The sequence below is a fragment of the Columba livia genome, chromosome 1 (assembly GCF_036013475.1).
Source record: "Columba livia isolate bColLiv1 breed racing homer chromosome 1, bColLiv1.pat.W.v2, whole genome shotgun sequence".
NCBI classification, from domain to species: domain Eukaryota; kingdom Metazoa; phylum Chordata; class Aves; order Columbiformes; family Columbidae; genus Columba; species Columba livia.
Window position 1 is genome coordinate 122,418,017 of NC_088602.1, and position 14,551 is coordinate 122,432,567.

The 14,551-nt window shown below is 38.6% G+C and overlaps 1 protein-coding gene across 1 annotated transcript in view; it reads left to right on the forward strand.

Annotated features, from left to right (window-relative positions):
* The window catches only part of TMPRSS7 (transmembrane serine protease 7), a 51,026-nt gene extending 36,801 nt beyond the window's left edge, over nt 1-14,225 (forward strand). Inside the window, exons 12-20 of the mRNA XM_065076216.1 lie at nt 1,238-1,344; nt 5,265-5,401; nt 6,548-6,655; nt 7,289-7,399; nt 8,510-8,626; nt 10,151-10,328; nt 10,508-10,776; nt 12,316-12,452; nt 13,987-14,225. Of these exons, the coding sequence (XP_064932288.1) occupies nt 1,238-1,344; nt 5,265-5,401; nt 6,548-6,655; nt 7,289-7,399; nt 8,510-8,626; nt 10,151-10,328; nt 10,508-10,776; nt 12,316-12,452; nt 13,987-14,157 (1,335 nt within the window). The 3' untranslated portion in view covers nt 14,158-14,225. The remainder of the gene's footprint in view (nt 1-1,237; nt 1,345-5,264; nt 5,402-6,547; nt 6,656-7,288; nt 7,400-8,509; nt 8,627-10,150; nt 10,329-10,507; nt 10,777-12,315; nt 12,453-13,986) is intronic.
* The last annotated feature ends 326 nt before the right edge of the window (nt 14,226-14,551 follow it).

Here is a 14,551-nt window from a genome sequence, read left to right on the forward strand (position 1 = left end):
CTGATATTTCTTTTTAGTCAATTTTGTTACGCTTAATAAATTGATTTTTTGTCTTCTAAGATGGTCTGTACAATCAGCACAATCCCACAGACTCTTTTGTCCTTGATAGCCTTTTTCTGCATCTTTTCAGGTACTTTCCTAAAAGCAAATGACTGAAAGTTTATATCAGTTTATGAGAGTTTTGTCATGTCTTGTCTGATGACATTAGTGTTTCCCTATTGATGCTTCTAAAATATGATATTTGATTTATGGTTTGCCATTCAGTGTTTTCCTCTCTAAAGAATATGGCAATGGATACGATGCAGTCCACTGTTTACCCATCTTGCTGCTGGTGTTACATACATGTAGTTAGGCTAGTGGTTGCCCACATTGAATCACACCAGTCTGGATGGAGACCAGCTAGCCATGACCTCTTCCTCTTCTAGAAAGCCAAGGAGATTACTTTTTTGCTAAACTTCAAGTCTCTGATTCACCCTGGACTACTGAGGAAAAAGTTTCTGTACACTTCACACGGGCAACCCCTAATACTTATTTCTCAAGACAGTTTAATTTCCCAGTAGTTCAATGCTGAAATTTCCCTCATTTCCCAAATTGTTTTCTTTTAGAGAAGGAGAAAAATCGCAGTTTCTGGATTCTTGTCGCAAACTAGCCTTTGTTTTTAAAGGAACACTCTTTTGTCTTGCAAAAAGTTTCTGTTCCTTTTAATAAAGGAAATTCTAACTAACTATGAAACCTCATGATACTGTCACGCTTAAATATCTTTTGTAAAATCCTAAAGAATGCTTGGCTGAGCAGGCACCCACAGAAGACTGCAATATTGTGGGAGAAATAACTCCTAGTATTACAAAGATGACACAGGTATTCAGTGCCATATCCTAGCTAGCAATCCACCGGGGCTGTGTGTCCCTACACAAGTGAATTTGGATGTGTTTGGGAGCTTTGATCTTGACACAAAAGCTGCTTTCTATGGCCAGTGACTTTTTGAAGATGAAAGGACTGTTGGCTAGAAAGGGAGAAAGCCTGCAGCTGCGGTGGGGCTTTGCCAGCCTTTGCTTTTACTCCAGGCTGAATAGTTGGCAGGTGTCTCAAGTGCTGGCTGTGGAGCTGGCAGTCAGCACAGCTCCCAGACCGTGGCATTGCCAAGCATCAAAATTGCAGAGGTGTAAGTCTGAAGACTGTTGTGGACTGTGTCCACAAAAGGAAAAAGAAGACTGCTTGCACTGTCTTTCTTGCACAGACTCCACAGAAGGGCCTCGGTATAGCTCTGAAGTTTCATAACTATACCATCAGTGAGAAGAATATTAAAGGCTGTGAGCGAGGATGGTGGAAAATTAATGAACACATGTAAGTATTTTTGCACGGGTTATTAAAGTAACATTACCAAAATAAATCTTCCCATCACTACTGCAGTTTACTCAGAAAATTTCCAAAAAGGCAGAGGTACTTCACTAGTGTCTCTTACCATTCTTTCACTTTGGCTGATGATGTAACTGAATCTTTGTAAAGTATACATATATATATATATATATTTCTTTTGAAAAGTACCAGAAAGATGAAAACAAGAGCCTTTGGTACTTTTTTGAGAAAAAGGAATGGAAAGAGTTGTGTGAAGGCAGATGTTCTGTGAACCCTAAAATAATTTGGGGTTTTCTGGGAGCGTTGAACAAGGTCTGTTAAAACCCTTTTAAGTGTAACTTAATTCTATGATTGCTCATGAGGACACAGAACCTAATTAACTTCTCAGTGAAAGCTACTACAATGAGATTATTGCAAATAGAAGAGTAACTGCTTCCACATTCCAGTCACTGCCTCTTGAAAGAGAAGCCTCACAGATTGGCTGCCAAGGTACCACCGTATTTCTTAAACGTTTCTTATTGGAATATTGCTGCTATTTTCTAATTGAAATACTGCTACTTTCCCATCTCCATTGTCCCCCCATTTTTTTTCTTCAGTTTTTTAAGTCATCTTTCAATCACTGGATGATGAGGCAAGGTTAGATTTAGGATATTGGAATTTTTAAAAAGTTTTTTAAAAAATTGTTCAAATGGAAACCTTAGTAAGATTAGACTCGAAACTGAATTTTGGAATTCACTGCTGAAACTAAGTGAAGTTACTCAGGACTTCAGAAGTGTAACTGAAAGAATTACAGAGGGGAGAAAAAAACTTTATTCTTTAACACCATGTTGTGCTTCTATGGAGAAAATTCAATTTGTCTGAAGCTCCTAAAATGGTGGCTTGATGGAAACTGGCTGCTGAACTAAAAATATCTGTCAAAACAGACAACATTTGGTGTGTTTATGGGTTTTCTTGGTGATCTTTTTATGACACAATTGGAATGATATGAGATATTAGGGATGGCTAAGTTATTAATCAAATAAAAGCAAAATCTGAAGGAAAAAAAAAAAAGATGCGTTCATAATGTAACATATCATAAGGATTCTCTATGTGAAAGAGCAGCCTTTAAATAAGCCTACCAATTATACATTCCACAGAATCAAATGTCAGAGTATGACCCTTAGAAATGCACTTTGGGTTACCTTTTAAGTACCACACAAGAACACATGCTCTTGATTTCTATTGCAGATTGCTGATGATACAGTAGACTAAGACAAAGTTTTCTTTGAAAGTGTGTTTTTCACTGAAAATAAAGCTTTTGAACCTCTGTGTTTTTCTGTTCTATGTCTACTATCTGTTGAAAAAAAATTATTTAAACACACAAAAAAAATTATATTTGATTTCTTTTTTTCCCAAAAATTTTAATAGTTAATGAAATGGGCAGAACTCCACCTTTTCAGCTTCCTGCAATTGCATCTTGTAGCATGCATATTCTGCAGTCTTAGGTAAAAAGGGTTAAGAAGCTTCAGGAGGATGATGTTGGTAAATAGGTTGCTGCCTTGAAGGTGGTGCAGTTAAGGTGCCTTCAGACCTCTAGGAACAACATTTGCTAACCAGAGACACTGAATGCAACCATGTAGGTCTTCCTTGTCTTTCTTCCAGTGGGCACACGAATGTTCCACTGCCTCGTCAGAGGAGTTACAGCTGCTGAACTGCTTTTGCTGAAATTCTCATAGCCGGAAATAACAGCGAGTCCCTGTGGGGAGACCATCAGAGGTTTACGTGAACAAAGAGGTTGCTAGTGTTTTATTTTTATTAAAGCTGGTGGTCCAACATCCCATTGTCTCTGCTACAGGATGCATGTATCTACTCATCCCCTGAAAACACCTACTACTCCCTGTTTCAACAGATTGGACAGTATCCCCTTAATTAGTTTCTCTCTGTACAATGGCAGAGAGTTACAGATGGTGCCTTGCAACCTTCATTTGCCCTGAACCTGGGGAAATAGCTAGTAAAACACCTCTAGAAGGATCTGTAGCTCTGTCTCACAAATCTCACAAACATATGGCATTTCTCACTGTGTACAGGAGACAGCTTCCTTGATGTATCTGTCTCAGCTCTTCCACAGATGGGCAGGAGCTTCCTCTACTTCTGGCAGATGAGGTTTTTGGTTTTTTATTTATGTGGCTGAGAAATGGTCAATGCAGACTGGTTTGGTTTGGTTTGGTTTGGTTTGGTTTGGTTTGGTTTGGTTTGGTTTGGTTTGGTTTGGTTTGGTTTAAAATGGTTCTAAGGCTTGTTGGAGGGAAGTTGTCTATGTCATCGACAGAAGGTGAAATGTAGAAAATGTCTGTGGGCTAATTGGCGGGAATCAGATGGTTAGGTGGCATTTTGCTATGCACTTTGTCAGGCTGTTTTACGTTGGGAACACTGATGACCGGGACACTAAAATGAGTGAGAAGATGACTTCCTGTAGCAGGAAGTTTTCATTCTCAGCCCTAATAGGTTTGTTGTTTTTTTTTTAAACAGTGAACTTTACTATAATAGAAAGCTGTAAAATTAGTGGTTGTGTTTTGTTTTTTTTTTTTTTTTTTTTTTTGCATCTGTTTTCAGGATAAATAAGAGTCTATTTTTAAAAATTGTTTTTTTATTTTATTTTTTTTTCCCACATTGCTGGAACAGAATCTTCTAGATGTCTTAAAAGGATGTTTCAATTTCATAGCATGAAATAAAGCACATAAGGAAACATATGAATGAGCATGGCCATTCCTATGGCATGCTTCAGTGGGGTGCACAGGACACCAGGCAACACCTATACCCATGGAACCACTGTCAAGCAAATGTTTGTGCCAAGTGTGCTAAAAATCAATACAACTCCTTCTGCTCTTAAATCTGTTTAGACTGATAAGTACCTTTCTCGACAGGAGTCTTAAAGCCAGGTGTTTTTCACATAAAAGCTGCATTTTTAGGGAGTGTTAGTGGAACAGAAGAGAAGGTCCTTATTTCTACTTCCAGAATAACCTGTACTATCAGTTTTCACTGGTTTACTACTTTTAAAACTGTCCCATATTTTTAAAGCTTAATTCAACAAACTTTCCCTGTTAAAGAGTTGAGTTTTGGTTGGTGATTTTTTTTTTTCTTCCCCAGCTAGAGTAGCATATAAATGCCAATTGCAACATATTTGGCATCTTTAGTGAGAGGGGCAATAGGAATCCATTACCAATAATAGATTAGATGTTTGTTGGCATCAGGGAGTATGTAGGTTTCTCTGAGTTAAGTGGCACCTGGGCAGAAGTCCAAGGAAGCTCTTTGCCAAAATGGCAGCTTAAAGTCAATACACAAAGAAGGGATTTTTTTTTTTCATCTAAAGTAGTTATTTGAAGACATGACCTTCAAAGGTAAAATTACAGAATTCTAATGGTGGATGAAAGCTGTGTGACTACTTAGAAATAATTTGATTTTTCCATAAATCTATTCCCCTCTGTCTCCAAAGATGTTGGACCAATTTTATCCCAGTGCCTTTGTGCACACTTTAGGGGCAATTCTCAAAATCAGAGCAGCTAAATTTACTCTTCACTGTGCTGGCATTTCACCTCCCACCAAATTTACTTTAGTGTTCCCAAAAATCCAAGTCTTTTGGGAACAGATATTGGAAGTGATGACAAAAGTACCCATGTTTCTCTTGACAAATCTCTTCATTACATCTCTGCTCCTCTAGACCTTCTGGCAAAACATTCTGCTTGGATGTGTGGGGTGATGAAAGATTATGACCACCATTTTGGGTAATTTGAGTACTGTTTCAGATTTTAGTTCTTAATTAAAGTATGGCAGATAACTGTATTGAAGATTTTCAGTGATGTTGACATTTGAATTGTATGTAAGGCAATTTGATGTGAAGGCTGCTCTAGAACTCTATTGAACCCTTTTAGGTACTGCGGTTACTATGTTGATCACCAAACAGTCTTCCACATTGCAAGTTCTGCTGGCAACATCGAGCTTCAGTGCAGCTCGAAGGTCTCGGAGAAGCCACTTCTGGTGGAGTATGGCAGCTATAACATCAGCCAGCGTAAGAAGGATTTTATCTTTTTTTTCAACCCGTCTTTGCATTTCAGAACTGCAAACCAGCATTTTTCAGGTTCAGCAAACTTAATTAGGTTTACACAGGAAATTACTTGTTGGGGTTTTGTTCGTGTCTTTTTCTAATCTTATTAAATCCAGGTGACTCACAAACAAAGAGCCTTTTCTAGCTCCTCAAGGCTGTGCAGCTAAGGTTTGTGGACATGCACAGCGTGCTCTGGTTTCCTGTACACTCACAGTCTGCTCTCTTCTGCCTTGTCCTTAAAGCTTCCCGCATGGCTATGGCCAGGGTGCAGCCACTTGAAATCTGCTATTCCTGCTTGTTTTCACTCCCAAGGTTTTGTTTGCAGTGTTTCTGTTACTGCAAAGACTTCCAGATAATGAACAGACACTACCAAATAACCAACTGCTTACTCCAGTGTTTTCATGAGTTTAAATAATTTACGTGGGTGTAGAAACCAGAGCTGAAAAATCATCTTAAAATGTTGATAAAACTGCCTATGGACTGTGAGGTTTTTTTCAAGTCCTGAAACAGACAACTGTTTCCAGTTATCTTTTTCCACTGTGTTAATCTTACATATTCATGCTGTTAAAATAGTAGAGAAGCAATGGATTCTAGTCATAGCTAGTTATCACATTAGAGAAATTTTATGCATTGCATATATGTGTATGTAATGTATATGAGTATGTAAAAATATGGTAACTTTGTTATTTTATTTAAAAAGACAAATATTTATGTAATTCACAAGTCACACCAATACAAGTTGCTAACTGAAGTTGCAGAGTGCTGCAGATATTGGTTATTGAAAGTGAGACCATCCTTTAAAAGAGATGGCTTTCTAAGCCATTCTGTGTTACGCCATAAACATGGGCTGATTTTGCCCAGTGCTAGTGTAGATCCTGCAGTATATATTGCAGCAACAGCTGAAATTTAGAGATTTTTTTCTTCTTTTTTAAATCACGGTTTTCAGCATCTGAACTCAATGAGTGCTGGCAATGCATACAGACTATTAAATTCAGATCAACTTTATAATTTCTTGTAACAGATAAGTGACAGTAAATTGAAATGAGCTGGCAATATTTGAGAAAAGGCAATATTTAAGGATTTATTTATTTATTTATTTATTACCTCCAGCATGTCCACCTGAACATTTCAAGTGTTCTACTGGTTTATGTATCCAGCAGACGCAGCGCTGTGATGGGATAAACCACTGCTTCGATGGAAGCGATGAGCTCTTTTGTGGTTTGTATTCACTCACTTGACATCTTGACTGGAAAATCCAATGAATGTACTCTCTAGTCTTAGAAGACATCTGAAACAGGGGGAATTTTTTTTTTAGGGGGAAAAAAAAATGTTTCCAGCTTCCTTTGTATCCCCAGGTACAGACTATCAGTCAGTCTCCTGAGTGCTTAATTAATAGTTAACGAGAAAGCCATGAAACTAAGAATGAACATGGTTTAGCACTGGAAAGCACAAGGAATAAAGTTAGCTGTGCAAAAATAGCTGTAATAGGCTATATTTTAGTTTTTCCTCATGTGATAAATACTAGTAATCATAAAATTCTGTTCTATTTTGAGATTATTTATTTCATTTTATTTTTATGGGGGAATGATAATTGTGCATACAGTAGATGAGAGTGATAATATATGCCCATGCTGAAAGAGGGTTAGAACTTGGGCCGCTCCACGTGGGGCAATGTGCGAAGTGGGCCACTTAACTCCTCTGTGCTTTATTTTCTCCATGCATAATGTGACACTCACACTTATCCCTATACTGTGCAGTAAAGCTATAAAAGTGGTATGGGGGCATAGTCAGAAGGGTAGTGTTGGCATTACAAGCACGCTTCTGTAGCTGATTTGATTTATGTTTTTAAAGTTGTCCCTGGGTGGAACTGTAACTCCAGCTTCGCAATACAGGATAACCTGCTTGTCTGCGATGGAATAAGTGACTGTGAGAATGGAAAAGATGAGCAGAACTGCACCCACAGTAAGGCTACTCTCTTGATTTTTTTTTCTCTCTTCTGTCATCTATCCAATCCTGACTTGGATAATGGATGTCGTATTCAAAGAGTTAAGAGGCACTACCAAATCTGACTCAGGCTATATAATTCTGTTCAGTTTTCTCATAAGCTTGGAAAGAAGCCACTATTAATTTAAACTGTTTCTTTTTAATGAGCTCATGAACATCTGTTTTGGAAAAATCCTGGCAAAAGACTTAAGCACTCTGGGTGGAGGATGGGGATCTAGGGATTTAAAGCTTGACTCCTAGATTTTATCTCTTTAAAGCATAATCTGTGCAAATTATTTCCTGGATCTGTTTTACCATCTGTAAAATAACTATTAAAATGATAGTTACTCTGCGGCAGTTTTCAGGGTCGTAAGGTTGTTTAAAATGCTATGGAAGCTATAAATTTAGCATTAGGCACATAAAAGTTTTGAGTCAGCCATAACTTTTTAGAATAAATGGACATCATGACATATGAAATGGAGCACAACTGGGAACTGATACAAGAACTTTTTTAAAGAAAAGTAATATTTTTTGACCTGCTTGACTAGAAAGTCTGTGTAAATGGTTACAAGGTACTTCTGTGTGTTGACAAGACACACTGGGTTTCAGCAGCCTTGTTTATTGAGAGCCACAGGGAAACAGGGAAATGCCAAGGTCGGGCTGCAGTTTAAATGAATGCAGTGGGCAAGACTGCTTTCACTGCTATCTTTCAATTAATGTTTAATACTGAAATATAAAGGAGGTCTTCTTTCCGGAATACTGGATGTTTTCTCTTTCTAGCCTAACACTTGCTTCAAGTTTTCACTAGGTTTTGCTACTGTATCTGTGTTCATTAGGGCTATGGGAAAGGATGGGAGGAAACCTTTATTCAGACCTTTCATCAACCTGATGAAAGGCTTAGTATAGATGCAGTTCTACTTGAATAGTTTATTCTATTTAGACATTGGTTTAAGGCATCCCAGCCAAAGAGCTCTTTGCTGTGTTCCCTCCTATCTATTAGTACATGTATAAATCTTTTATCTGTGCAGACACGTGTTCAAGTGTTAAGTTGAGCCAATAGACTTTTTTTTTTCCTCACAACCATTTCAGGTATTCCTTGCACCAACCACACATTCAAGTGTAGGAATAACATTTGCATTAGGAAACAAAATGCAAAGTGTGATGGGACTGTGGACTGTACTGATGGAAGTGATGAAAGCAGCTGCAGTAAGTCCCTCTCAAATGTTCATCTTTTTGAACTTTTTACACAATAAAGCTCTTTATTTCTTCCTGTTTTGGAGTGGGTACAACTCATGTAGCGAGTATTGAGTTTTTATTTTGTGATAGTGATGGTGAGGTAATGAACAGCTATCAGTTTACTTCAAGTCTGGTTGCAGAATTTCTTAAGTTCTCGCAGGAGGGTGAGCTTACTGTTATGGGGAGTCTTAGCTGTAATGATTACTGTGACTATGTTAAGGAGCAGGTTTAATTGCAGAGTGAACTTGGCTAGCTGACAAGGCAGCATTTTTATTGCTCACAGCAGTGTCAGCTACTTCTATTGGAGACAAACTGTATTTGGACCTCAGGAGTGACATGGCTGCTAAGAGATAAAAGCCACAAAACTTCCACTTTGTTGTGTCTTCTGGATAGTGAAGACCCCAATATTGCATAGGATCAAGCTAGATTCTAGCCTCATATCTTCCTGAAGTAACCTCTGTACAAGGTTTTCAGTTTGATATCCTGTAAAGTGAACAGGTGATTGTTACTGTAGCAGCAATAAAAGTGGGGTTAAATTGGTTGCTCAAACTGAATGTTCTTGGGTATCTTGTCCAGCCCTCAGCAGTTTCTGACATGCTATCTGTATGTCGAATCTGCCAGCACCTGCGTTGGATACAGTCAGATATCTTAAAATATTAGCTATATGCCTAGCTCTGCTTGTAGACAGTAATAATGCTTTTGAGTCTTTGGCTGAGTGCTGGAAAGTGCCCAGAAGTATTAACACCTGCATGTGGGAGTGTGGGACTGAAACTCCTGTGCAGAGGCTTTATGTGCATGCACTAGGGATGGGCATGAGACCCTACAAAGGGGTCTTTTTCCATTGCTCTTCAAGTTACAGTATGCAGCTTTTTGTGCTGAGACATGACTACTTCACCTGTGATTTAGGAATATATAACATTTTCAGACTTTCAGTTGTTTCCATGCAAATTAATGATTGGACCATCTGGTTTCTGAAGTAATATATTACTAAACTCCACATATATGGCTGATACTATAAACCTTTTTCTGGTTTTGTTCCCACTGTTTTGGCAAGAAATAAGTGTCCTGATGACACTGAACTTCCTTCCTTCCTTCCTTCCCGATGGACTCCTTTTGTTCAGGGCTGACTCTAGAGCTAAGTTAGGTTATGTTTGGACTCAATGATCCTGAGGGTTTCTTCCAAGTAAAATGATTCTATGATCAAAAAGAGATCCTTTGACATTTCTGACACAATAAATATTTAGAGGCCAATTTCTGCAGCAGAACCAAAACCAAAACTTATTGAATTTCTTAGGCCAGTGCGTCTTTTTTATGGAGTCACCTCCTGTCTCAGGAATTGAGTAGGCAAATAGAGAAAGTTTCTGATTGGAGTAGGGTGAGGACATAGATTAAAACATTTCAAAGTGCAAGATTCTTTCATGTCCTATGTGGGAAGCACTCTCCTTAAGGGAAAGCACTGAGGATGGAGCTTATAACCTGAAATATCCTTTGCAGGTTGTGGCAGCAGCAAGAGCAGCAACCCCATCTCTCGTATTGTGGGTGGCACGAACACTGAGGAAGGTGAATGGCCCTGGCAGGTCAGCCTCCATTTTGTGGGAGCTGCTTACTGTGGGGCATCAGTGATATCAAAAGAATGGCTTGTGTCTGCAGCTCACTGCTTTCAAGGGAGCAAGTAAGCAGTCTTCCTCCTAACTTTGTCCAAGACATCACTAGCATCCCCATACACCTTTAGCTTCCAGAATTTGAACCACACTGAGGTGGTATGTGCTTTTATATGTCACCTGCCCTGCAACTGTGGGGTGTTTTGTGGCACTTTTTATAGAGATAGCTTGTTTGTTTGCTTCCAACCAGGCTGGCTGACCCCAGATCATGGCGTGCTTACCTGGGGATGCAAACGCAAGGCCGTGCAAAGTTTGTATCTGCGGTGAGACGGATCATTGTCCACGAATACTACAACAGCAGAAACTACGACTACGACATTGCGCTGCTGCAGCTGAGCAAGCCATGGCCAGACACCATGAGCCATGTCATCCAGCCAATCTGCATTCCTCCCTTTTCACACAAAGTCCGCAGCGGTGACAAGTGCTGGATAACAGGTTGGGGCCAAAAGCAAGAAATGGGTGAGTTTCATAGCTTCAATTGAGCTTATTTTGTTCCCAGGTAAATAGCAGTCTTCACAGCTCTGGGGGTGTGTGCAGAACATCTGCTATTGTTGCATGGTTGAGTTTTGTAGAAAATCATAATGTTTTGAGTTTACTGTCCTACAGAGATAAGTTCCTGCACGCACACACTGTCACATGCTCAGGAAAACTGGCTGCTGGTCTTGTGGGCCTGGAAATCCCATATGCTTGTGTTGTTGGCTAAGATTTGCAGGGAGCTACACTTACTCTGCAATAACACGGTAATATTTTTCCCCTTTGTGGCTCTTGGAGGTGTTAGCGTGCCTAAATGGACCCTTTGCTGCTTGCTGCAACAACTCCCTCCTCTTGCCTTCAGCCTCTGTAGGCTGAACAGCCCTGTGGCAGTGACCCCAGATATGAGGTGCCAGCTCAGTCCTCAGAGTGTGGCTTAACAAAATGACCACCCCATTGACAAAATGGCCACCCCATTGACAAAATGGTTACCCCTGTGATGGCAGGCTGCTTCATGGCAGGGTTAGACCTGGCCCTTCCACCATCTTGTCCTCATTCTGTAGTGCAAATGCTGGTACCTTTGGTCCCTCTCATGGCCTTTCCTTACCAGAAAAGGATGGTGGTACAGATGTGTGGTGTGGTGCAGTGTCCCTCTTTGGCCTACTGGTTAGTCATTCATGCAATTTAAAAGTTGATTTTTTGAAAAATAAATGTGATGCCTCAAAAAGAAAGAAGGGATTTCTTTTCCCTGGTCCCCTCTTCTCCCTTCATTGGTTTATATAAGTTGATTGCCAAATCAGCCTTTTCACTATTTTTAAAGTATACTTTATTTCATATCAGCTTAATGAAATTCTGAAGCAAACTTTCATGATTTAAACCAGCACTTGCATATATGAATATGTTGGTGAAGTTTTCTTGGCTATATTCAGATTTTAAGAGGATCACCTGCTGATATTATTAGATCTGTTTTATTGAAAGGAGGGGGAAATTCAGTTTAATTCTGATTTTTCAGGAGTATGTATTTTACAGATAAGAGGTATTTTAGGAAAATTTTTAGACAGGGAGGGACAGATCTGAAATATTTCCAAATTCTTTGTGCTGCCAGAAGAGCATTTTGCATTCTGTAACTCTGACTCATACTTTAAATTTTGGATCCACCCTCTTCAGAGATACCACCTTAATTGCAAATATGTCTTGTGATGATCCAAATACCTTTATAAAATCATGTTTCCTTTTAAAAATAAAAAGAGAACAAAATAAGAAACCTTGACATCTTTTGCAAAAGGCGTTAGAACTGACCCTAGTTATTATGTCATTCTATCTGGTGCTACCAAAGGACCAAGATCACATTACATAAATTTCTGATATTTAAGAGGTTTTCTGTGCTGTTGCAGTTAGTTTGGAATCTGGAATAACTTGGAGGTCAAAAGTAAGTGTGGTTGTTTTCTGAAGATTTCTTCATTTGCCTTTTAATAGATGAGTAAAATGCTATGCTCTGGATCATTCTTCTTTCAATTTGTTTTCCAGATGATGAAGGCTCAGCAATTCTTCAGAAAGCAGAGGTAGAAATTGTTGACCAAACATTATGTCATTCCACATATGGGATCATCACAGCTAGGATGTTTTGTGCTGGACTAATGTCCGGGAAAAGAGATGGGTGCAAAGTATGTATCTTAAAACACTTTGAATAGAGTTTACCTTGCCTTTCATTGTTCGTCTTCAAGACATTCTGTCTTTTACTGGTCTTCATAAAAATGAGAGAGACCACAATGACTCTCAAGGCAAGCAATGTCTGAGGGCTTTCTGAGGAGTATAATGTACCAGCTGCCTTTTAGAGATTGGTGAGACCAGTTATATTAAGCTTAATTTTCACTAACTGGAGATTTTTTTCTCCAGTTATATGTCTGTCCACTCATATATAGCCACGGAAAAGCATAATTTACAGGTGTTTTGGCTTCCTTTCTGTAAGGGCAAGTGATGTATGACTGTGTCTAGCAGTTGTTAGACTTGAGTGAAACAAGGGATTTCTGTTTTGTGGAAAATGCTGGTGTTCCACTTTTGTCCCAGAAATCAAAGAAAAGTGTTGAAAATTTGATTCTCCAAGTGTGAAATGTTAATTGCTAAGGATTGAAAAAAATGTCTTCTAAGTTAAATCTTTAACAATTTTGTGAGGCAACTCAAGATAATCCTACTTTGAACAGCAGGTCACTTCATTTGGATCATCTTCTGATGTCCCTGCCAACCTGAATATCCTAAGGCCCTGTAAAGTTAAAGCAAATAGTTTGCTAGCTCTAACAAAATATATATCTAGAAGGAAGGCACTTTTTTTGCAAAACATTTAAATTTGACCAATTCACGTTTTTGCTTTTCGAAATCCTTTATTGTATTGTATCCAATGCTTTGTTAGTGTTTAATTTGCCACTAGATGTCTGAGAGGTTGTATCTACAGATCTACAGCAGTCTTACAAGAAAGTATAAGCTTGGCCCAAGGGTTTTTCCTGAAATGGTGACACTTTTTACATTTTTTTTTTTTAATCTGGATGTCTGCCAATATGTTTCTACAAGAATACCATGTAAAGGAAGAGTACTAATTACATTGTCCTGTATTATGAAATTATGCCATGCCTTATAAAGCTTTGAAGTCTATAACACACTTCATTTTAACTGCCCTAATTAAAAAGATATTATGTGTCCCTAAAAATTAAATACTAGCTTGTATCTACTAGAGGACAAGACTTAGTTTTAATTTGAAAGTTATCATTATTAAACACTGTAATTATATTTTAGTGTTAATTTTTTTTAAAAAAAAAGCTTACTATTTTTTTTGAATCCTTAGATGTGTAGTATATAGATGAAAATGCGTATTAAGTAGCAGATTTTGGAGTTAGCTGTAAGTTTGAGGCTAGGCAGTTAACTGTCAATTTTTAATCAAGTCCATGAATTGTAATATCATTAGTATTGCCTCTAAAGAGTGAAAGCTAGCTCTCTCTCTTGTGAAAGTGCAGATTTTGGTAGAACTATACAATCCCATCTGCTTAAAAAAAAAAAGAGCTGTTGACTACCTGATGGTTTGAACTGTGTGAGTGGGAAGATACAGTCACTGTTGGAATTACTCAGGCAAAATATATTATGTGGAATTTTGTCCCAGCTTTCATAATCTGTAATGTAAACACAGACAACTCAATGTATTCTTTTTAGGGTGATTCTGGTGGACCATTGTCATGTCAAAGCAATGGAGATGGAAAATGGTTTTTGACTGGCATTGTTAGCTGGGGCTATGGATGCGGAAGACCAAATTTCCCCGGTGTCTACACAAAAGTGTCAAATTTTGCATCATGGATCCACAAATTTGTGCCTTCAGTCTTGTAACTTGAAAACTGTGTTGATGGAATAAAACATGTCCTGCATATCTTCATTAAAAATGGTATTGGGTAAAACTGTTCAGTGGTGGAATTTCTTTGCATGTCTCCCTACTGACTCAATATTTGATTCTGGAGAACACATATGGAAGTAACAAATACCCTTTCATCAAACCTTGGTGAAAGAGCAAGGGACTGGTTTTGCGGTGATTGTTCTATGCAGATGCCTGGAGACATCTGGCACCTTGTGTTCATTTTCCAGGCACCAGCTTAGTGTATATGCAATCTTCTATCGGGAAGCTGAAGAAACAATTGTCCAGCTAGAGACAGAGCTTAGGTCATGCTTGGTCATTTTCTCTGAGATGTGTTGCATGGCCCAATACAGTAGTGACTGTGAAGTAGCA